Source organism: Leuciscus leuciscus (genome assembly GCF_965113295.1).
Source record: "Leuciscus leuciscus genome assembly, chromosome: 2".
NCBI lineage: Eukaryota > Metazoa > Chordata > Actinopteri > Cypriniformes > Leuciscidae > Leuciscus > Leuciscus leuciscus.
This window is the reverse complement of record NC_138726.1, coordinates 50,570,773-50,594,709: the sequence shown is the minus strand read 5'-3', so window position 1 is coordinate 50,594,709 and position 23,937 is coordinate 50,570,773. Positions and strand designations below refer to the sequence as shown.

The 23,937-nt window shown below is 41.0% G+C and overlaps 5 protein-coding genes across 6 annotated transcripts in view; 2 read left to right on the top strand and 3 right to left on the bottom strand.

Annotated features, from left to right (window-relative positions):
- The window catches only part of map4k2 (mitogen-activated protein kinase kinase kinase kinase 2), a 30,705-nt gene extending 24,252 nt beyond the window's left edge, over window positions 1-6,453 (top strand). Inside the window, exons 20-32 of the mRNA XM_082156216.1 lie at window positions 539-580; window positions 805-889; window positions 1,019-1,098; window positions 1,200-1,260; window positions 2,711-2,834; window positions 2,921-2,979; window positions 3,145-3,248; window positions 4,219-4,390; window positions 4,527-4,595; window positions 4,680-4,766; window positions 4,848-4,918; window positions 5,046-5,101; window positions 5,220-6,453. Of these exons, the coding sequence (XP_082012342.1) occupies window positions 539-580; window positions 805-889; window positions 1,019-1,098; window positions 1,200-1,260; window positions 2,711-2,834; window positions 2,921-2,979; window positions 3,145-3,248; window positions 4,219-4,390; window positions 4,527-4,595; window positions 4,680-4,766; window positions 4,848-4,918; window positions 5,046-5,101; window positions 5,220-5,307 (1,098 nt within the window). The 3' untranslated portion in view covers window positions 5,308-6,453. The remainder of the gene's footprint in view (window positions 1-538; window positions 581-804; window positions 890-1,018; window positions 1,099-1,199; window positions 1,261-2,710; window positions 2,835-2,920; window positions 2,980-3,144; window positions 3,249-4,218; window positions 4,391-4,526; window positions 4,596-4,679; window positions 4,767-4,847; window positions 4,919-5,045; window positions 5,102-5,219) is intronic.
- Window positions 6,454-10,859: 4,406 nt separating this feature from the next.
- Window positions 10,860-14,631, top strand: LOC309488468 (uncharacterized protein; the record flags this gene model as incomplete). Its single annotated transcript, XM_082156722.1, has 6 exons — window positions 10,860-12,844; window positions 12,963-13,307; window positions 13,430-13,504; window positions 14,046-14,171; window positions 14,349-14,380; window positions 14,491-14,631. Exons 1-6 carry the CDS (start codon window positions 12,811-12,813, stop codon window positions 14,629-14,631), a joined length of 753 nt encoding a protein of 250 aa, XP_082012848.1. The 5' UTR covers window positions 10,860-12,810.
- Window positions 14,196-19,793, bottom strand: LOC309488217 (GTPase IMAP family member 8-like). Of its 2 annotated transcripts, none has more exons than XM_082156318.1 (5): window positions 19,637-19,793; window positions 18,741-19,433; window positions 17,667-18,434; window positions 17,444-17,581; window positions 14,196-17,256 (listed from the first exon to the last, which is right to left on the bottom strand). In XM_082156318.1, the coding sequence occupies exons 1-5, from the start codon at window positions 19,644-19,646 to the stop codon at window positions 17,111-17,113; spliced, it is 1,755 nt and encodes a 584-aa protein (XP_082012444.1). In that variant the 5' UTR covers window positions 19,647-19,793; the 3' UTR covers window positions 14,196-17,110. The 2 variants fall into 2 exon arrangements, with proteins under 2 accessions (XP_082012444.1, XP_082012445.1); XM_082156319.1 differs by having other exon boundaries at window positions 14,196-17,253.
- The window catches only part of LOC309488182 (GTPase IMAP family member 8-like), a 72,398-nt gene continuing 62,656 nt past the window's right edge, over window positions 14,196-23,937 (bottom strand). The window contains exon 6 of the transcript XR_014202047.1: window positions 14,196-15,005. The gene's annotated coding sequence lies outside the window, so the exon portion shown is untranslated. The remainder of the gene's footprint in view (window positions 15,006-23,937) is intronic.
- LOC309488245 (uncharacterized protein) overlaps window positions 14,196-23,937 on the bottom strand; it is a 30,691-nt gene continuing 20,949 nt past the window's right edge. The window contains exon 5 of the mRNA XM_082156354.1: window positions 14,196-17,030. The gene's annotated coding sequence lies outside the window, so the exon portion shown is untranslated. The remainder of the gene's footprint in view (window positions 17,031-23,937) is intronic.

Below are 23,937 nucleotides of genomic sequence, written 5' to 3'. Positions count from 1 at the left end.
ACCTACATTGGTCAACCACTATTAAGTCGTTTTTTAAAATTAATTTAATGGTTGAAACATGAATATATTAAATATTTAGATGTTAGTGCATCAGATCTTGGACATACGTGACTGAGACGTTTTTGAATGAAGTCTCTTATGCTCCCCAGGACTGCATTTATTTGATCAAAATACAGTAAAAATAGTAATATTGGGAAATATTATTACAATTTAAAATAACAGATTTCTATTTTAGCATATTTTAAAATGTAATTTATTCCTTTGATGGCAAAGCTGATTTTCAGCATCATTACTCCAGTCTTCAGTGTCACATGCTTCAACAAAAATAAACAGTACAAAAACAGAAAAGGAACTACCAGCCTACAACAGGCAGATCTTGCGTGTTAATGTAACGCTAGATGTTTCAGCACCATGGACAAAGCTCAAAAACACATTGCGTATGTTTTAATTTTTTTGTTGAGTCACTAAAAGTATTACTGACAGACTAAAAGTGATCATTCAGAAGCTGTTCCTTGTTATTTTAACCTTTAATTCATAGAGAGCCGATTCTCACGGACTTCCTCCCACTCCCCAAGTCTATGTAAGTTTAACCACCTAATCCACCTTTTAAATGCGTTAAACCTTGCTATTGCTAAATTTCAGTGTGATAAAACACATAATAATACATAATTAATGACTAGTTTGTCATTAATGCACTTCTAGGCCTGGTATCTATATGTCTGAAGATACAGAATACAACAGAAAAAGTTACATGTTTCATATTTGATGTATTTATGAAAATTTTTAACACTTCATGTTGCATAGATGGGGGCCTGTTTTAGCAAAGTCTTTAATGGATGTCCACTGAAAATTCACTGTGCAGAGACATGGGTTTTGCCTAAAACCAGAGGTACATATTTCTGTCTATCCTACTACTTCAATGAAAATACAATCTAATTTAAATATAGGTTGAAAAGCTTTTCAGTGTCAGTAATATAGAATCAGAATATTATTGTGTTTCTCAATAATTTCCCCATAGATCAGTATTTAATTCTGGGGGCAGAGGAGGGTGTCTACATCCTTAACTTGAATGAGCTGCATGAAGACACCTTAGAAAAGGTAATGCTGTGTATGACAACACCATGATTTAGTGTTTGACCCAAAAGAAACATCTCATTTGTAATGGTTAATATGTTTTTACCTCCTGATTTCCACCGCAGTTGCTTCCACAGAGATGTACGTGGCTTTATGTCATGAACAATGTCCTAATGTCCATCTCTGGTACGTATCATTTACAAGTATATAATTACATGGTTGAGGTTTCTGAAGTTGTGATGTGATAGCAGTAACAGCCATCCAGTATTAGAAGTTACAAACTGTGTTAATTTTGCGTTTCTAAAATTTCTAAGAATTTTCCCTTGCTTAGTCACTACATTTTTTAGCCAAATATCTTAAAACCATATTGCCATTATCTATTTTACTTTTAAAAGTAATGCGTTACAATATCGCCTTACTCCCTAAAAAAGTAACTAATTAAGTTACTTTTTAAGGAAAGTAATGTGTTACGTTACTTTTGTGTTCAGGCGCATTGTTTGCGCGTTGCTATTTTGAGGCAACTGAAATAGACTGCGTCATTGACCAACTGAAACCTGATCTTTAGTCAATGGCGAAATTATTTTTTGTTATTTAAAGAGCATGTTAGTAATGTGCGCCTATAGGCGGGTCCACAACGCCCGTACACCTTGTCCCGTAGATGGTCTGCTTGCGCGCTTTTACCTCGCGCATGAGCAGATCCATTTCCTCGCTAGAGAAGCGTTAAATTTTTCCGCTGCCAAATTCCGCCATGTAAATAGCAAATCCGCCATGGCGCGAGCGCAACTGGCTATTAAAGGGAATGGGAAATGACACTCTGATTGGTTTATTGCACGTTACGCCCAAAACACACCCATTACTCATTGAGAGAATAGGGACAACCCTTTTAAGCCATGCGCCGGGCGCGCTGACCATTTTTACCGTCGTTAAACTAGGAAAAGTGGATTCGGACACACCCTAAGTGCTCTTGCGCCCTGCGCTTTAGACCATGTGCTTAGATTGTTAAAATAGGGCCCCATAAGCGCAAAGATTAAAGGTACACTATGCAAGATTTGTACCTTAATATAACAGCTTTGAAATCATTTCGAAGGTAAACGAACTCGTAGTAGGGCGAATCATCCCAATAGCAAAGCAGACACTAGCACGCATTTCAGACGTGAATCATGGCAGAGTCGACGAAGAAAACAAAGAAAGCGCGGTCGGATGAGTGAAGAGACGGCTCTGCGTCAGTGGTATTTACGACAGTAACGTTAAATACGAGTACTCCACAGAGACTCTAGGGGTCGCTGTTTGAGAAAAACGGAAACTGCATAGTGTGCCTTTAAACCTCAGGCTGAAGGAAATGCAAATTCACGTCTGTACAGTAGAGGGCGCAGCTCAAACGAAAGTTACTTGAAAAAGTAACTTCTGATTCAAATCTGATTACGTAACTCGTGTTACTGGTAATGCGTTATCTCTAGCACTGAAATCAATGACATTAAACATCCACTCGACTAAAGACTGAAGACAACATTTTAATAGAAATGTTTGTTTTAAAAGTTAATGTACTCCTCTGTAGTCTTTAAACTTCTGTTCTGTTCTGTTCTATTCTATTCTATTCTATTCTATTCTATTCTATTCTATTCTATTCTATTGTTAGGTAAGTCCTCTCAACTCTACTCTCATCGACTGACGGCTCTGTTTGAGCAGCGAGGGCACTTGCAGAGGAAACAGGGTCACTTGTCCCTCGGCACCAACCGGTTCACAGAACGGATCATCCACAGGTCACATAAACCGAAGACTGACATCTTTAGTTTAATGATTCAGCTTATAAATTGTTTATTTGGAACTCAAAATAATCTTTTCACAGGAAGTTTGCTGTGTCAGTGAAGATCCCAGACACTAAGGGCTGTCGAAAGTGCAGTGTGGGTGAGAGCCATTTTCTGCCTCACACTGACTGGATCAATATTTGTTCATTAAATACTGATGCCTGTATACGCTGACCTCCTGTAATTGGCTGAGATGGAAAAAACCTGAATGATGATGAGGACAGGTCATGAATCTCAAATGCACTTCTTGATTTTTCTTCCTTAGCTCGTAACCCATACACAGACAGCACGTTCTTATGCGCTGCCGTTCCCTCTGGACTTGTTCTGTTGTTGTGGTATGAACCGCTGCAGAAGTTCATGCACCTGAAGGTAATAATCTTAACCCTACAAAGCTTTTATAAAAATTTGATACACTAATATCTAAGGCCTCTAAATTATCAACATCATAACTTTGCAAAACCAGTTGTACACAAACTTCCACATGCCTTCTGTCTTCTGATGAATAGTTTATATTTTAGCAAGTAAAAGCCCCTTTAGTATAATTCTAAAACTGTCCACCTCCAGGTCCTGGTACTTGCGTCTTTTTGCTGTGGAATCTTTTCAGATTTGTATGTAAGAATACGTTTTAAATTGTTAGTAATAGTTCAAGATGAGCGCTGAACTGATTAAACTTTTTGGTCATTTCTGACATAATTTTTAGAAAAATATGGTAAAATGTGAGTATCAAAAAAACATCAACTTTTATTTGTCTCAGCCATCATTGTATTGCATTGCTTTATATGTTTTGCCTCCATTTAAAACTGCAGATAAAACTAAGCATTCAAATATCATCTTACTAAGACATTTTTGAGAGATATAGTGACAGTGTGATTTGATGTGTTATCTGCTATATTGTTATAAAGATTTAATTTATTTATATTACAAGCTATCAGAATTAAATCTTACTTTAATTCATAAAAATATAAGCATCTGCACCAAATTGCATATGTTTGGTCAGTTTGGGCCTCTAAATTAAACAAGTGTGTTTTCCTCTTTGAGAATTAGCTCCGTATACTCTCGCTATACTATGTAAGCCATAAAAGCCTGATAAATAAAATACTCAACAAACTCCTTTTTTGATTGTTTAAGGTTTAATAAATGGTTCCATTTTGCATTTCAGGCTTTAATAGATTTACTTGCATATACAATTAAAAATTATCTTGGTTATATTGAAGTTGAATTTACAGTTATGATATAGTAAAACAATAGGAAATAAACTTGTAACATCTTGTAACATAACTTCTGATAGTCATTCTCTCATTGCATTCTCCTTTTTTTCTCACTTTTTTTCTAATTGTAGCACATTGCCGTGCCCTTGCCAGACCCATTGCCCATCTTTGAGCTGCTGGTGTTAATGACAGATGAGCTTCCTCAGCTCTGTGTGGGCGTCCAGGAAAGTCCCGAACAGCAAAATGAGTGCCAGCTAAAGTTTGACATTATACATCTGAATGGCATGCCAAACCCTCAGCCAGGTTAGCGAGTGACTGCTGGTCTTGCATGAAATCAGCAAAGGAAATATGAAAAACATGCATATTTTGTGCGGGCCTATTTGTCTTCTTGTGTGTGTTGACAAGTGTGTGAATGTGTGAACTTTGTGTCTTTCCTTAGACAGTGATACAATAAAAGCTGTACAAGTGACACAGTTGGACAGAGACACAGTTTTAATTGCACTGGAAAGTATGTATGATTTATATGTGAATAAACTATTAAAGCAGACACTGATACTTGTATTGTAAACTAAATATTGCTGTCATCTTCTAGAAACAGTGAGGATTGTCAATATGCAGGGTGTTCCCAGCAAGGAGTTAGTGTCCGATCTGGATTTTGACTTCTCTATCGAGACTTTAGGTACAAACCTGACATATGATTTTTCTTTTTTACAATATTATAAACAAATGGCATAAGTTTTAATGTGTTATGTTTCAACAGTTTGTTTAGAAGAAAGTGTTTTAGCTTTCTGGAAACATGGGCTTAAAGGACGGAGTCTGCACAACTGCGAGGTAAAGTGTTATGATGTGTTGTGTATCAATACAAATCGTCACAATTTGCGTATTTTAATAGTTGATACATTTACTATGGACTAAAGATAGTCAGAGAATTTAAAGCCATCATCATGTGTCATCTTAGATAACACAGGAAATCACAGACGAAAGCCGAGTGTTCAAAGTTTTAGGCACGCACAGGTATTGACTCTCTTCTTCCACTTCCTCTCTTAGTTTTTCCTTTTAACTTGAATAAACATCTGAGTTTGTTCTTGTGGATGCCTTTGCTTACATATTTTTCTCAAATCTTGGTTTACAGAGACATTGTTTTACAAAGCACACCGACGGAAAACCCTTCAGCCACTAACAATTTATACATTTTGACCGGTCACGAGAGCAGCTACTGAGGAAAGCCGGTGGACAGAACCTGTAAATAACATGTATCACAAAAAGATGTAAAAATGCATGGTAATACAGAGACTTTTAAGAACTGTGCTCCTGCCTTGTGTGTGTTAGAATGCGGTCCTTCAGTCGATCTCACTGGTACAGATTGTGAAGATACAGAAGGAATGCCTTGTTTTTTGGCTTTTGTTTGTCCATCTACATGTGTTTTTGTCATTGTTGTCCATGAACTCTGAAATTACCTGGATTAAACAACTGTATTTAAATTAAAAAGATCATGTGATAATTGTGATGGAAGGATTGTGATAACTACTAATAAACTGATAAAGTGAAACCAAACTGTACCAGACGCCACATGTTGATTCATCTGAGTATTGTTTGGTCTGTACTAGGGCTGGGATAAACGATTCTTTTTTAAACCATTAATCTAGCGATTCTTTTTTCGATGCATCGATTAATCTAACGATTCATTTTTCCAGTCCGATTCGATTTCGATTCGATTATCGATTATCTCCCCAATCCCCATTAATTGACTAATAGCAATTTATACATGTTAATTTACATATCTGAATGAAAAAAACATGAATTCCTTAACATTGCAATATATGTTTATTGCTCTTAAAATTCCAAAATAAAAGACTATACAAGTGCATAGTAATGCATTCTTAGTCAGAGGTAGCATTCAATAAAACCTTAAAGCCTTGAAAACACATACAGTAGCTTACTGAAACAAGCTTACTGAACACATAGGGCCTAGCTTACTGAAAAAAAGTTCTTCTTTCAGATGAAAATAACAACAACTTGATGTCTAGCATTCAATAAAAAAATAAAAAGGTCACCCAAAATACTTGTTTAGAGCAATTGAAAGAATACAGTAACCAATGTAAACTTGAGGGCTTTAAGCTAATACAGAGAGTGCTTTTCCAACAAAAAATAAATAAAAATTAACAGTGGGAGCCAACAGCCTGTCATGGCGTCCTTCCTGAACCAACAGAATTGAACATTTATGTTGAAAACACATAGTCCTAGCTTACTGAAAAAAGTGCATCTTTTAATTCTTCATTCACATAAAAATAACAACAACGTATAGTAATACACTCTGCCACTCACCTTTTTCTTAAAAAAAAAAAAATAATAATAAAAAAAGTACTTAACTTGAATTTAATAAATGGAACATTATTGTAAAGTGTTACCGATTTGTTATACACCGATTCAGACGTCTCGTGAGTTCAGTGTTGGACAGATCAGTTGTTTTAACCATTAATTAAAGTGAATCGGTTCAAATGAGTCATTAGTTCGCTATTCGGACGTGTCATTAGTGGACCTGTAGCCTACGGCAAGCGTTGTGTGATTATCCTGGCAGTTTATTTTTTTTACCACAATTCACACTCCGTGGTAATTCAAGAGAAAAAAATCTCAGAATGCTCCACGTGAAACTTTGGTCTTCCGCCCTTTTTCTATTGTGTCTAATGATTTTGATTACTATGCACGAGGGAGAGAGAGAGCAAGACAGCGCTCGTGTTGTTTGAAGACGGTGAGTGCGCGCGCGCGCGGCCGGGGCTCTCTCTCGTACTTATATGTGCCCTGTAAAGCACAGTCAGTCATTCTATTCTACATCACTCACCGATCAAATAAGGCTTTGGCAGCCACCCAAAAAAAATGCAGGAAAAAAATTCAATGCAGGAAAACGCCTCGGTTACGACTGTAACCTCGGTTCCCTGAAGAGGGAACGAGCGTTGCGTCGAAATTGACGCTATGGGGAATGCTTTGCGTGATGACGTCTTGAAGCACATATAAAATCAGTCCAATGGTGTGGCGGAACGTCAGAGGCGGGTGACGTCACGTACCAGGAAGCTATAAAAGCCAGCCCGAAACAGAAAACGAAAGCTTCGTAGAGTCTGAAGTCGTGCTGACAGGCATGAAGGAGATATGGCAAGGCGACGCAACGCTCGTTCCCTCTTCAGGGAACCGAGGTTACAGTCGTAACCGAGGCGTTCCCTTTCAAGGGAACTCGCGTTGCGTCGAAATTGACGCTATGGGGAACGTCTATACCAACGCCACCATAGCTACAAATGTCTGTCCTGTGTGAAATCAAGTGAGCAGCACTAGGAAGACAAAACCTGAGACCCTGGAGTAGAGTCTAGGTCTAAAGAGTAGCACCTGACGAAGGTGTGCGGTGAGGACCAGCCTGCCGCATCACAAACGTCCTGCAAAGATACTCCTGATATAAGGGCCTTAGAGGCCGCCATACTCCCAGTAGAGTGCGACCGGACAGCCCAAGGAGAAGGCTGCCCAGCCGCCTCATAAGCAAGTGAGATAGTCTCAACCACCCACTTGCTCATCCTTTGCTTAGACACTGGACCTCCCATGTTTGTGGACCCAAAGCATACAAACAATTGATCGCTTTTCCGCCACAGGGCAGCTCTGTGGACATATGCGTCTAACGCCCGAACAGGGCAAAGCAAATTATTCGCCTCCTGGTCCGATTTCGAAAGGGAGGAGGACAGAAGGCCTCCAAGTGCCACGAGGGAAACGAGATACCAAAGGGTCTTTCCCCACAGACATTCCACCCAAAGGACTGTGGTAAGCACCTACGGCCGCCACATAAACCTTTAAAGTGGACGGGGTCAGACCTGCAGTGAACCGGTCCTGCAGGAACTCCAGAACTGTACCAATTGGGCAGTTGACTGGATCCAACCGACGGTCACTACACAAAGAGGTGAATACTCTCCAGTTCAGGGCATAAAGTTTCCTCGTGGAGGGAGCTCTGGACTGTAGAATGGTCTCAACAACCTCAGTTGAGAGACCTGACTCTATGAGCTGGGCCCCCTCAGAGGCCAAGCCCACAGGTTCCACAGTTCCGGTCGGGGGTGAAAAATCGAGCCCCCTGCTTGGGACAGAAGGTCCCTCCTGACGGGTAGCTCCAGAGGATGCCCGTCGAGGAGGGACACAAGATCGGGAAACCATACTCTGCCCGGCCAGCGCGGGGCTATAAGAAGCAGGCAAACCCGGTCCCTGCGAACTCTCTCCAGAACTCCCGGGAGCAGAGCAACTGGGGGAAAGGCGTACAGACGTAGCCTCGGCCACGTCTGTACCATAGCATCCAGTCCCAGAGGAGCTGGATGCATGAGGGAGAACCAAAGTGGACAGTGAGACGTCTCTCGAGACGCAAACAGATCCACTTATACTTGGAACGACTGAACAGACTGCTCTAACACCCTCCTCAGAGGGGGCGGGCATCCCGAGGCCACTACGTTTCCGGGTGGTCCTTGAGATATGTGCTCGCCGGAGACCGCTGCGCCCTGAAACACCAGAGGCGGCAGGGTTGGCAGACCGGTCCCCTGAGGGCACCGACGAGAGACGGGCACCGTATTTTTCTCCTGCTGTTGAGTAGTCGGTTCGTCGCCCTGTAACGGCGCACCGGCAGGGAACGACTGAACAGACTGCTCTAACACCCTCCTCAGAGGGGGCGGGCATCCCGAGGCCACTACGTTTCCGGGTGGTCCTTGAGATATGTGCTCGCCGGAGACCGCTGCGCCCTGAAACACCGGAGGCGGCAGGGTTAGCAGATCGGTCCCCTGAGGGCACCGAAGAGAGACGGGCACCGTAAAAAGAGGTGTTGGCCGCTCTGCTTCGGGGGGGACTACCCTCATTTGTCCTGAGCCCTCAGACATCAGGACTTTTTCCCAGCAGCCTTCTTGGCGGTAATAACGGTCCGCAGATCCGTTTTACCCCTCGAAGACTGCTGGGTTTGATAGCGCCCTCCGTGTCCCCGAGATTTTTGTGGGGGAGCACGGGAGGAAACGCTCTGTTTCTGAGTGGCACGGTGCTCAGCGCTCTTTTTAGAGGAGTGAGGCTGCTCCCGCTCAGCAGCCTCAATGAAAGAACGGCGGGGGAGAAGTTTCTGAAGTGCAGCTGCCTGTTTTGAAGCTTCTTGAGATTTAGCTACAGCACTATTAACTGCATCTCCAAATAAACCTTCAGTGGAAACCGGTGCATCTAAAAGAACATGTTTCTCTTTGTCCTTTATATCACTTAAATTGAGCCACAGATGCCTCTCAGTGGCCACCAGGGCTGCCATAGAACGGCCGATGGATTTAGCCGTCTCCTTGGTGGCCCTGAGAGACAAATCTGTGGCTCTACGTAATTCAGACACAGTTTCGGAACCAATACCAATACAAAAACGGAAGGCTTCTGCGCTGAGGCTGTGCACGAGATGGCAGGAAACGCTCGTCGAGTTTGCTTTTCGAACGAGCGCCCTGCCGATCCTCTGGCCACTCAACAGATAATCGCTCGACAGCTCTCGTAACAACATCGAGCAATTCTTCAAACGCATGAGACTGAGGTGGCGAATCCTCAGACTCAGCGACAATACTAACAACGTCCAACTCCTCAGAGCTGGACAATTGCAGTATTGGTGCCTCCATCGGGGGGGAAGAAACCGCAACGCGTGCTTCCACACCCTGATGAGAGGCACTGGATCTATCAGAAAGAGGCTGAGATAAGGCAGAGCCCATCTCAACATCCACTGATAGATCCATTTGTGTACCCCAGGTCTGTGATCGACGCCGTGCCTCGGCAGCGGCGGGACCAGAGCCCTGGGGAACGCGATCCTGGTTAAATAAAGCCAGGCGGGATCTGAGCGTACGCATAGGAAGCGCATCGCAATGCTCACAGCCAGCACCCTCGAGTGCTGACTGGGCATGCTCTTCACCCAAACAAACAACACAAAGAGTGTGAGTGTCCCCACTCGTTAAATAACGCGGGCAGGGGTGAACACACACTCTAAACTGCTGCTGCTTACTCGCCATACTGAATATATAAATATAATAATATAATATAGACAGACAACACCAAATAACAGGGACAGATTTCACACAGAGCGCAACTGAAGACTCAGAAAGCTTTCGTTTTCTGTTTCGGGCTGGCTTTTATAGCTTCCTGGTACGTGACGTCACCCGCCTCTGACGTTCCGCCACACCATTGGACTGATTTTACATGTGCTTCAAGACGTCATCACGCAAAGCGTTCCCCATAGCGTCAATTTCGACGCAACGCGAGTTCCCTTGAAAGTGAACCCCTGGATTGGTTATATAACGTTGGATAGAATGATGGTCCGGCCATCGCGTATCAGCACACATAAGGTTGTGAAGTACTACTGTGAAGTAATTTGCAAACGTTTATTAGAGAAATGAAAACAGGTCGACGAATCGACGCGCATATTTTGCGTCGACGTATTTTTTGCGTCGACGTCATCGATGACCTCGGCGTGTTGTCCCAGCCCTAGTCTGTAGCATTTAATGCTATTTTGACATTTTAATTTTAATAAAACGAAAGTCTTACGGGTTTGGAATGAAATGAGGGTGAGTAAATGATGACAGAATTTTCATTTTTGGGTGAACTATCCCTTTTAAAGGGTGAATGAGTTCACGTAGTGTAACAGTGCAGCGCTTCTGTGCTCTACGTCACACGCATCACACACATGACCAGCGTCAGCAAATAGTGAGCCTAGGTGGTGACGTACAACCCTATTACGCTACGTGAATTCATTCAGGGCCACACAGATGAAAATGTTTTTTGCGCACAAAAAGTATTCTCGTCGCTTGATAAACTTGTGGTTGAGCCACTGTAGTCACTTGGACTATTTTAACGATGTCTTTACTAACTTTTCTGGGCCGGCAAGTTTCGATCCCATATAAGCCTGTGGAGGAGTGAGCCAGCTCTCAGATTTGATCAAAAATATCTTAATTTGTGTTCGGAAGATGAACGAAAGTCTTACGAGGTTGGAACAACATGAGGGTGAGTGATTACTGACAGAATTTTAATTTTTGGGTGAACTAACCCTTTAATGCACTCTCTGTATTGTTGGTTATTGTATTTATCAGCTGGATCCATCCTCAAGAGGGAGCTAAAGCTACAAAAAATTAAAACAATTGTTTTATAGCATAAAGTCAAATTTTATAATAATTATCAGGAAGGTCTAAAAATATTTTTATATTTTTTAACTTTGTTGTTTTATTAAACTTTATAATTTTTTTTTTAAAATGTACTCTTTTGGTTGAGTTTATTTGAGATTTTATTAATTTTACAGAACAGGACAATCAATTCATTCATTTTAAATAACACCAAGAAGTTGGCATAATTTGTGTGTGTGTGTGTATATATATATATATATATATAATATTATGTTAATGTTATTATATATAAACAACTCTCCAAATAGTTGAATAGCAGAAAGTGTCCTGTATAACAGCATATTATTCATCAACACTAGTGTAGTCAAAGTTGGAGTAGGTTTGCTTGGATTTATTGCTCAATAGATGACCCAAATAAAACCTCTGATAGTGCCTGATATGTGGATTCTCATCTATAATGTTCTCTTGTGTATAATGACATACTCAATGTAAAGTGGTGAAGAAAATATTACCTAATTTCTATAGTCTCATCTAGTGATCTATTTTTATTTTATTTTTTCCAAAAGGTAACAGTTTTGCTCCACAGTCACATGTGTAATATGTGGTTGCCTCAAACACCCACTCATGCACACTTGAATATGAAATGGTCTCCTGCATTCGTACTTTTCCGATGAATTAACACTGTGGTCGTGAAACACTTCAGGCAGTCATACCTATGATTTAAGAATTGCGCTTGCACTTTTACTCACATGTGCACACAGGATGTTTGTCCGTCCTGCTGTGACCTGTTTCTCTATGAGTACTATATATGGTGCTGATGTGGTTGGTGGTCGTTTCTGATAGCCATCTTTAGAAAAACAAGAAAACCACAAACTGTTTTCACACAATGCAGCACTTCATCAAAACAAAACAAAACAAACAAAAAAAAAGAAAAAAAAACAAAACAAAAAAAAAGATTTGTGACAAGTTCACATATTGTATGTGCTTTTTGTATTCATTGTGTGGAGTCTTTGATTTATCTTAAAGGTAGAGATCAACAATATATAACATCGATGGGTGGACAGACGGACGGACAGATATAGGATTTTCACTGCAGTTTTCATTTTTGGACTCACTTGATTCCAGGTCTGCTCATATACTTGTCTTGGAGAAGATTTTGATATTACCCACACATGAACACATGCCTAGTTAAATTCACTTTTTTTATCCAGTCTTTCCTTTTTTTTGGCCCTTTGATGTCATTTGTTGGGAATTAAAGCGGCTCTTTTGAGCACTTTTGTCTCTCTGTGGGATTTACCACTGACTTGTAACATACCTTCACATTTGTTTGTGTATATTTCAATGTAAATTCGGCCAGGAGCAGAGCAATTTAGCTCAACAAAACCAGATTATTTCTGCAGAGAATATAGTGACAAAGGCATTGATCCTCACCTCATATCTTAACTAACACTTTTGCTCCAATTTGGGAGTGGGGTAAAATACACCAGGTTGATTTCAACCAATCACACTCTTTCAAGTCTTGGTTTGAAAGTGACCAATCACATCACATGCAAGTCTTCTAAAGAGCATTTTCACACATCCGTTGCTTCAAACATGATCGTTTGGGCCATTTTGATCTTTTGGGCTCGTAAGTAGCTTTTTTCCCCTTCTTTCCACTGTCTAAATGTATATGTATTTATTAGTCAGTTCCATGTATGCTATGCATATATTTAGTGTTTAAATGAAACCTCACTGTTCTGTTTTAGTTGGAGTCCGACCTGATCACAGTGGTGAAAATGTCTTGTTACAAACATTCCAGCTGGGAGATGATGTTACCATCAAATGCTTCTCGAAAAAAAGTTTTGGCAACACAATGGTTTGGTATAAACAGAGCATTGGGCAGATCCCTCGGCCTATTGCATACAATTTTTGGGATGATATCAAATTTAAGGATGAATTTAAAAATGGGAGATTCAATATTTCAGCAAGCAAAGGATCTTTTCATCTGAACATCACAGCTATGACCAAGGAGGACATCGGAATATACTATTGTGGGACGGTGTTCTTGAATTTAATAGAATTTATCTCCGGAACATATCTGATGCTAAAAGGTAAACTAGATTCAGTTTGCTAGTGTTTTAAAGATTTTGTGATGGAGTAAACTACTTTAACAATTTAACAGTCCTTGTTTAAAACCAAAAGAGTCTTGACATGTTTATTTGCTATTTCAAAGGAACTGAATCTAAAGACATTAATGTGGCATGTGGGGAGACACCAGTTGTGAATGGAACCACTTTTAAGAATAACGGTAATTATTCATTAAATTACTATGACTTTAGTTAACCTGCTTTGGTGACTGTCACAACAGTGACCCTAAAAAGTATTTGCATCCTTAAGCCACGCTTAAAATAGCAAGAATTTCATTGCATTACACAACAAAATATCCAACCAAGTGGATTCTGAAAACAAAAACAGCAAAGTTTCACCAATGATTCACAAGATGTTTTTTTTTAGTAAATGTGTGAAGTCAGTTCTCTTCAAGTTATCATAATCTAAATGTTTTTGTGAAAATGTTTTGCTTGAAAAGTGTGCTTGCACTATCTTTCTTTAAAACGAGTCCTACTTGGTTTGACACTTTGTTATCTAATGCAAAGCCATTCATTTATTTTTAAGAATAAGTGTTAAAATATTTGTTTGGGCCACTGTATACAGTTTCAAGTCATGGAAAAGTATATTCACAACACATAGCTAGCAGTTCTAATGTATATTCACAGTATTCTAATAACAAATTTTACTATGAGCAGAATGTGCTTTATTAAATTATTTTTGGATCTTTTTCTCCATTTCAGACAGCAACAATCAAAAAGTATGGGATCCTGTGTTACTTTTCTTGATATCCTCCAATGTTGTTTTTGTGATAGTAATTGTCACACTCCTTGTTGTTCACTGCAAACGCTGGGGAAACAGGCATAGAGGTAAAATTCCACCCACACTTTCCATCAGTTAAGCGTTAAGAGTTTAATTGAATAGGCTGTTGATCCAGAAAAAGTCGTATACAGTCTAATATACAAATATGTTGTACAAACTCTTTAAATATTCAATCACAAATATGTATGTCAAAGTTTAACTATAATTTTCTGCAAATTTCGAAGGATCTACAAATCTAGCATCTCCGTCATGTGAGGTAATTTTCAAAAATACAAAATCAATTTTCTAATGTACTACTTTAATTACAAATGTAATTTGCTTCTCAAGTAGAAAAGAAAAAAATTACCCATGCAATTTTTTTAACAGATTGGAGATTCAGATGTGAATTATGCAGCTGTGAGTTTTGCCTCCGTCCCTCCAGCCAGAAGATCAAACAACAGACTGAATACAGTGAAAACATCTGAATACAGTGAAGTGAACTACAAGCCGACAGATCACATGATCTAACAGATGATTTGACATTTATCTTCACAAAATGATTTGCCTTTTTATAAACATGTATTATTAATATTGATATTCCAAAAGCATCAATTACTGTACATATGTAAACGGAGTTCATCCAAATTTTAGTTTGAATACCTTTTGTGTGCTGTATAGAAATACTTACGCCCAGTTTCACAGACAAGGCTCAAGTCTAGTCAGTCACAGACTAAATTGTATGTTTGAGCTGTTTTAACTTTAAGCAACTTGCAATGACATTTTTTTGGGGGGTGGGGGGGAGACACACTGTTTTTGTGTCTGTCCCTTTAAATGCAAATGAGCTGCTGCTCCCAGCACAGGGGGCGGAGCTACAACAGCTTGTGTCCTGAAAATTTCTAAAACTTTTAACCTTTTATATTCAAATTGGAGTCAGAGAGACTCAAGAAGAAGTGACAACATGTAGACAACATTTCTGAATGGTTAGTTGATGAATTTATGTGGCTTATGTGTAGTTATCTTCTAGTCATTGATTAGCATATTCTGTCATGAGGGTTTAAGTAAAGTTTAGGGTTAGTGATGTCACTAACCCGGGAGGAATGTCCTGTAGTCCCTACCAGCCATTTAGTCCTTAAAAAGCAATTTCTTTAAAAGAAAATATCTCCCTTTGCTTTTGTACTTTGAGCGTTGTAACTTTGCAGATGTTGTTTATTCTCAAACAGCAACATTAGCCTACATACTAACTAAAGTTAGAAAAGTGAAATCATAATCAACCACCCCTTTAAATGTCCTAATTGAACCTAATTGAACCTTAAGGCCTAAATAAGTTGAAATATGGTTGAAAATAAGTCGATCCGCCTTGGACTGGTTTATGACGTGATTTCAACTTAGTAGTTTCAGCCGGACTGTTTGACTACGTGTTTTTAACTGATCATGGAAGATACCACATGTTTTCAACTGATAATCTAAGACAAGGTAAGTCTGTTATACATGCTAAAATAACAGAGAAAAACAAGCTACCAAACCATGTTCATTATTATCTCAAATAAATTTAAAGAGTTTTACATATTCCATCAAGATGTTGAAGATCGACCTATTTTCAATGTTGAAAAGTCGTAATTAGACGTTGAAGATTTACGTCTATTCAACGTCTAATAAAAGACTTTTTGCTAGCTGGGTAATGTTTGTGATACCGGGCCTTAAGCCGGATGCACACTGTGCAATTTATTAACCAGATGCGATGGGATAAGATTACAGCGACAAATAAGTTGTCTGTCCACACTAGACACAACGCCACTGCGAGATGCCTCGAAATCAATCAAAACTCACAGCCAATCAGAACAGCGTGTGGGCGGGCTCTCGCGGCAAGTGCACAGCACCAGAGATTAATCTTGATGGCAATCGCAAGAAAATGGATAAGTAGGCTACATAATCAAATTCACAAATAGTACACCATTTAAACATTATTAAAAATGCATAGGCTACTGAGTTACTAAAACAATCATTGTCAAATAATACACTTGTTTGTTCACAGTTTGAACGTTCTTGTTGCCATTTGTTCATTTTCAAGATCTGAGGTGAATTATCCATTATTGCGTTTACAAATGATAATGATATAAATGATCATTTTCAAAGTCACATTGGATGCTTTTAACATTAAATTAAGCACATAAACAGTCCCTGAGATTATCATTGCCACACTTTGTGTTTGTTGTTCCAGCCGCGACGTTGCAGAAAAATAGAAACCGTTTCTAAAATAGAATCGTCGCGTGTCGCCGTCGTGGCTGGTTAGGACAAAAACTCTGATTAACATGGAAAATATACCTTTTAACGCGCGTCGCGTCTCGTGTAGTTAGGACACAGACTGTATGTGATCATCGCTGTAAGCCATGCCACACTATAAGATCTCAGTTGTCATTAATGTCAGACTGTACGACAGTCAAGATGCGTTAAAAACGGACTCACGCAAGAAAACTTGCCCTGGAGTTTTACATCATTAACCAATGACACGTTCAGTGACAGAGAGCTGCATTACACGCGGGATTGAAATAGTGGCTACAAAGAAATCTCTAATGTTAATTTAGGTCACAGCTTGTCTTGAAAAACGAAGACAATTTGACGGCCATTGAAGGAGAAGTCACACTGCAGGACTGCGAGTCAAATCTTCTGACACTGCCAGAATTTCGTTGGAGGTCAAATTTTATCGCAACGGTCATTAATCGGCTGTGGAACATGTCAAACTAACGTTCAAAGACTTCAGATTTTAGCCTAGGATAAGAGGATTCTTTAAAGATTTGCAAAATTTGTCTCAGACCAGACGGCCAAATCGCGGCCAAAATCGCACAGTGTGCACCCAGCTAGTGTTTGTTAAAGCAGATTAATGGATCAATGAAGTGAAAGATAATAAAAAGTACAATCTGTTTGTATGAAAATGACATGCATTCTATGATGATAACTGCATGACAAAAATTTGAACATTTAAACATGCATTTTCAGATTGTCTTCATGATTAATCTCTATCCTGTTCAGTCTTGTCATGTTCTTCATAGCTGGAAACACTTCCATAGTCTGATGAAGGAAGCCTCTGACACCAGTCATGCACCTTAGCCAAAGACATCTTTATGTCCTTTTCATCTGCACATGAGGACATCTCTGCTATAAGGAAATAAAACAAGGCTTTGGTTATCTGACATTTTTGACAGTTTTTCATAAGAAACTTAAGTACGTGACTCGGCAGTTCAATTTGCAATCTGTTTGTTGGCAGCACAGAACTTTATTAGCTACCAGCCACTCTCAGCCAAACTTTCAAATTAGTGAATTGTATAATTTTTTCTGTACTTACCACTGGCATCAAGGCATTTTAGTTTATAGTGGATCCTAGCCGTGTCTACTGCTTCCCGACGATTCCATTCCCTCTCAAGTGCATCTTTCAGCTGGTGTTTGTTGATAAATAATTCTGTATTTATTACTTTTCCACTTACTGCAAGCAAAAGCATAATGAGGCAATTAAAGTGAGTAAAAGCCACTGAGATCAAAATAAATGTATTGCAAAAAATTACACATACAATTCAGAGGTAAATCTAAACTTCTTCCACTTCTGACAAATCTTTGTGGGCTCATTGTTTTCAACATCTCTTTCATCACAGCATCACTCCTCTCCCATTCTTCATTAAGTAATTTTTTGATATCCTCAACTCGAAGCCACTCAGATAGGGTTTCTCTTTCTTGATACTTCTTTTTCTTCCTCTGATGTTCATCATCACTTTCCAGCAGAGCACTTTCCATGATCATTTCCTCAATCTTCTCCAGTAACTGATTTACTTGGGTGCGATCTTCTCTCATGCTCTCAAACACATGATATCGGTTCCCGCACATCTCGACGAGTCCCACAAGGGCGTCACCTTCACTTTCAATGTGGTACTCAATAGGTTTGTTTCCCAATGATCCTCCCCATGTGAAGAGCACCATGGTTTGCCTCCAGACCTTTTCACCAAGTGGTCTCATGTTCTCTAATATGACTTCCATCTGCTCTTCTGAAAACGATGTGTCTGCCGGTATCACCAAGAGGATTGCATGGGGGGAAGAATCCATTGCCTTCAAGATCTCAGTATTCACTGAATCTGCGTTCAGTTGATACGGAAGAAATTTCCAAAAGCTTGGTGTGTCCACCACAGTGACCTGTCTTCCATTCACTTCTCCACATGTTCTGACACACTTCACAGTCTTGTCAAATGAAATGTCATCATCCAAGATGGCACTGCAAGCTAATGTCTTGCCTGACAGGACCCAGCCGAGCAGCACAATATTCAGAGGTGTAACATCATGCTCTGCTTCTGTTGAAATATGTATTTTATAATATATTTAAAATATATAGAATTGTGAAATATTTATATTATTTATAAATAAATATTATTCATAATATTATATATTATTTTATATTTATAAATATATTATAATAATAATCTATTAAAATATAATTTTATTTTTCACTTGTTTCATTTAGAGACTTTAGTATACTGTATTTGTCTATGTTGTAGGCTACAGCTGATTGCAATGTAAACAACAATTGATCATTTTTATAAAATGCAATTTATGGTTATACTGAGTAAAATAACAACAAATTAAAATTGGAGACTGACCGGCATCACTTTTTATTTCTTCCAGTTTTCTTTTCTTCTCCAAAACTTGTTGTGCTCTGGCAGTTGCTCTCTCTTCCACATTTTTTATTTTAATCTCCAAATCCATCAGCCTTCTTGCATCAGCTTTAAAAAAACAGCCATTGTTTTCAGCAACAAGTTTCTCTATCTGCCTAAATAGCTCTTTCGCCTGGGAACCATCTCTATCCAGGTCAGTGTCAAAACCAACATATCTGTTTCCACATTTTTGAGTAAGCTTGTTCAAGTTTTCCCCTTCACATTCTACATATTGCTCTATAGTTTTGTCACCCAAATGTTTGAGTTTTGTGAAGACTATAATGGTTTGATCCCAGGTGTCTTCACTAATGAACTGCATGTGACCCTCGGCTGCTTTCCCGTGCTTCTCTGAGAAAGCAAAATCAACCTCTATCACCAGGAGGAAAACATGAGGTCCCGGTGGACAGATACTGGTGCTCCTAATAAGCTCCGCTTTCAGGCGCTCTGGGGTGTCACATAACTGAAAACACTTCCACCAGCCTGGGGTGTCCACAAGAAGGATTTTCCTGCCTTGAATGTTTCCTTCCATCTTCACACACTGTGTGGTCATTTGATCAGATTCACATTTAACATTTAAAAAGGAGTGTGCCACATTACTCTTACCACTCCGATATCCTCCTAATAACACTAACCGCAATTCTGTAAAACAAAAGCAGGAAGAGGATGACAAAGTATTGATATATAATAAATGTTGTAACTAATTATCTACTAAACATTATATTTATATTTGTAATTAATTTTCATGAAAATCATTTTAAAGCGTTTGATTACAAAAGAAGAGAAAGAAGAATCACCACATCCTACAATTTTTTCTTGAAAATGCTTCATTTGATGTCTCTTACCGTCTGCCATTGTAAAATCCAAATAAAATATATTGCTTGAAATAATAATTAATCCTTCTCAGTGATCAATTCTTCTCTCAGTCCTTTTTTAGTGTCTTTACTGCAGATTTAAAAAAAAAATTTCATGAAAATGATTGCATTTCATAAAATGGCTTCTTTCCATTGTGAAAGTTTCAACTAAAACGTGAAGGAGAAACTAAAACTGATAAGACTATCTCTGTTTTGATCATGTTGTTGGATGTTGATAAAACATGTTTTAAGAAGGGAACTGGACAAACCAGTAATAGGTCAAATACAAACATTCCTCCCCCACCCCCGTCAAATCTCCAAGTAAGTGTAATGATACCGGTAGTTGTCTTGTTTATGTTGTAGGTCATTGTAACTTAAACATTAATCTAGGGCTGTCACTAATGATTATTTTGGTAATCGAGTAATCTGTTGATTATTTTAATCGAGTAATTGGATATTTTTTGTGGTAATAGAAAACTATAGAACATGTGCTTATGATTTGCAGGTCTATTTCTAAAACCTTACAATAATCACAAAAAACAGTTGGGTGCTTCCCTAAAATGTATAGTGTATTCAAATGACTGAGACCTATTCTTAATCTGGCCATAACTATTTCTTCTTTTCTATTCCCTCCTCTATTCTTCACAGAACCAACTTTATTTTGAATGGTATATAAATGTCTCCCTTGAGTCTCCCTGTCCCACTGCTGTTTTTTCTCTTCTTTCTTTCTTAAACCAGCTTAAGGGAGCATTACTGCCACCTACAGGACTAGAGTTATTTCAGTAACACCCCTGGGCAACCATTATTTTTTAGCTGTGCAGCTCCTACTGTTGAATAGGAAGTAGATAACGTTCAAAACAAATGTCAAAATTAGTCACACACACACACACACACACACACACACACACACACACACACACACACACACACACACACACACACGTGACACGTTGTGTTTTCATGTTTTATACAACGAAAAACAAATCTCAGGACAAAAGTTAAACCCTATAGTTTCCAGAAGAATTTGTCAACGAATCACAGCTTGAAGTCAAAATGACAAGAAATCTGCATTAATTTTAACCAAGATTACATCCAGAGATGCCGCCTATTACCATTGTGGTGTGCAGTTGTATGAAACGTTGTACTTTGGAGGTTCCCTGGTAATCCAGAGTTTTTCGCGAGAGCACAAGTTGAATTTGCTCAGCGAGTTACTCTGGTGTCGAGTAATGATAGATGCCATAATCTGCCATAATCCAAGATGGCGGACTGAGCTGCAGACGTGTTTGTTATCGTTCCGTGTAAATACCTCGTATATATTGTACATATTGTTTCTTTCTTTCTTGTTCAGTCCTCTTTATTAGTTTTTGCCTCGTGCACTCCTTACTTTTTGTCTCTTATTTTAATCGTATTTACGCACTGAGCAGCCGATCTTACTGGGTTTACTTATTTCTGGCCCAGCTGTGACGGTCAGCAGTGTTGGCGCTGGGAGCCGATCTGTGCCAGGGGATCTGTGCTGGCTGCGTTTCACCCGGCCAAGCTGCGGGTAGTGCCCGGGTACTTCTTACCTTCTACGGTTTCGCTGGATTGACAGACCGTTGTTCTCTTACGAGAGGTTCTCTCGTATTGCGTAAGTTAGCTTACGCTACGGGTAAAGTCATCTTTTCTCGAGATATGAAGCCAAAAAATTATCCTTTATTTTTATTCATTGTCAACGCAGTGCAGCAGCTAGCAGACCTAGAGCAGGCTATCTAGCGCGCTCATTGGCTGCTCTGCGGCAACTGCAGCAGCCTACCAGTGAGCCTGGCGTGACGTCACGCCCCAATGAGGGCACGCGTGCCCTCACGCGTCACAGCCAGCCAGAATGGGAGTGGCTTAGCGTATAAAAGGAAGGCTCGGAGGCTGATACCCTGATTTTCGTCTCTTCAGCGAAGCTCTCTGCATCGCTGGATCTCTGAGAGAAGCCACCGCCGTCGAAGCAAGCGACAGCAAGCAGAGGACAGCGCCTGAGGAAGCCGGACGATTCTTCGCCGCCTTCAGCCATCCGTGCCTGCTACGCTATCCGGCGTCATATCCTTTTACTGCTGTGTGTGTTCGCCGCTGCGACACACACTCTCGCTTCTAAAAGAGAAATTTCCTACGAGGCGTTGTTTCAAATGCCTCGCACCACTTCCCGCTCTCTCTCTCCCTCTGTTCGAGCCGCGCAAACTGCGCCGTTCACAAGGGATGTCAGAGATGCGGATGATTACGGGGCTCGCTCTCTCCCTCTGTTCGAGCCGCGCAAACTGCGCCGCTCACAAGGGATCGCAGAAGCGTATGGTCACGGGGCTAGTTTTTCTTTACGTTAGAAGAAAGCTACCCCGCCCCCCGCGCCCGTCACTCACCGGTGAAAGGAGAAAAGAGAGTGTTTTAGTCCCGTCGAGGCTGGACTAACCTCCATTTCACACATATTTCTCAGTCCCCTCCTAAGTTCAGGCTACTGGAAATATCAATACTGCAGTAAACGAGCCTGTTATAGTACACGCACGCCTGCAAAACATGATGACGCTCTCTGGCTACTCGCCCCTCTTCCCGCGCTCTCTCCCTCTGTTCGAGCCGCGCAAACTGCGCCGCTCACAAGGGATTGCAGAAGCGGACGATCATGGGGTTAGTTTTTCTTTACGTTAAAAGAAAGCTACCGTCCCCCGCGCCCGTCACTCACCGGCGAAAGGAGAAAAGAGAGTGTGTGAGTCCCGCCGAGGCTTGACTAACCGCCATATCTCACATATTTCTCAGTCCCCTCCCAAGTTCAGGCGACTGGTAATATCAATACTGCAGTAAACGAGCCTGTTATAGTACACGCACGCCTGCAAAACATGATGACGTCCTCTGGCTACTCGCCGCTTCCCGCGCTCTCTCCCTTTGCTTGTGCCGCGCAAACTGCGCCGTTCTCAAGGGATGTCAGAGCGGACGGTCACGAGCAATGTTCAGCACCCCGCGTGCCTCACTCACCGGCGAAAGGAGGAGAGAGAGTGTTTGTAGTCCCGCTGAGGCTGGGCCAACCTCCAATTCTCACACATTTCTCAGTCCCCTCTAAGTTCAGGCGGCTGGAAATATTAATATTGCAGTAAACGAGCCTGTTATAATACATGCACGCCTGCAAGCTAACGCCGACACGAAACATGACTACGCTCTCTCATATGCTCGTGCGAACCGATAGCCTATGTGTTCTCCCCCTGTGGCTCAGTGGCGGAATCTTAGGCTTTCGTGCTAGAGACCCGTGTTCGATTCCTGGCTCTGGCGCCAAAAAAAATTAAATAAAAATGTTGTATTATGCTGTTCGCTGCTCCGAGCTCGCGGCCAGCTTTCTCACATGCAGAAAGTGAACCCGCCCCTCGCACCCTCCCGCTCACATGATGGTGCTCGAGTAATTATGAGAGTCTAAACACATGAGCCTTCAAAGCATTTCACGCTGTCAGTCACCTTAAAAAAGGCGACTGCAGATGTGTATTTTGCAGCCAACGAGTCAGTTACACAACTCGCTCGCCTGCACACAAACACCGTTCACACAGCGACCCAGAGAAATCTGAAAAAGAGTATTATTTCTGGTTATTCGGCTCACGCCGATGGTGTTTTGAGTGTAGAAAATGTGCCCACAGCCCAGTGCTCACCCCTACACACAAGCACGATCTCCCCTGTGTGTCTCTCACAGAGCTCACTCTCACAAAGCGGGCACGCGCCGCTCGAGTGATAAGCGTAGGAATTGTGCCCACGAGTTAGTGCTCACACCTACCCACTGCCCGCTCTGTCACACAGTTGCCCCAGGGGCTAGATCACATAAAGCTCCCAAACCCTGGCCGTGTTACGAATGTAAGCCCTGTGCCCGCCCACGAGCGCTCACACTTACTGATAAACACATTAACCCCCACGCCGCTCTCGCGTCACGGGTTTCTCACTGCAAAATGTTCTCCGTCCCAAGTGACCGAGTCATTGAGTGCTGTCCAGCCAGTTATCGCTATCAGCAAGCTCACGTTCCCCAGCATCGGCAGCGCGCGCGCCGCTAATTCCTCTGTTACGAGTTCCCTATCCCGCGCAGGGCAGCGGCCGGGACCCAGAGACCATTCGACCCCTAGCTATGCATGCGGAAGCGTGGGAAGCTATCCCGGGCGTGTCAGAATGGGTGCTGAACATTGTGAAACGGGGCTATTCGCTGCAGTTCGCTCACCGTCCCCCGCGCTTTCGAGCACGGACCGAGACAAGAGTGAATACGGAAGCAGCCCATCTGCTTCATACAGAAATAGCGAAACTATTGTGCA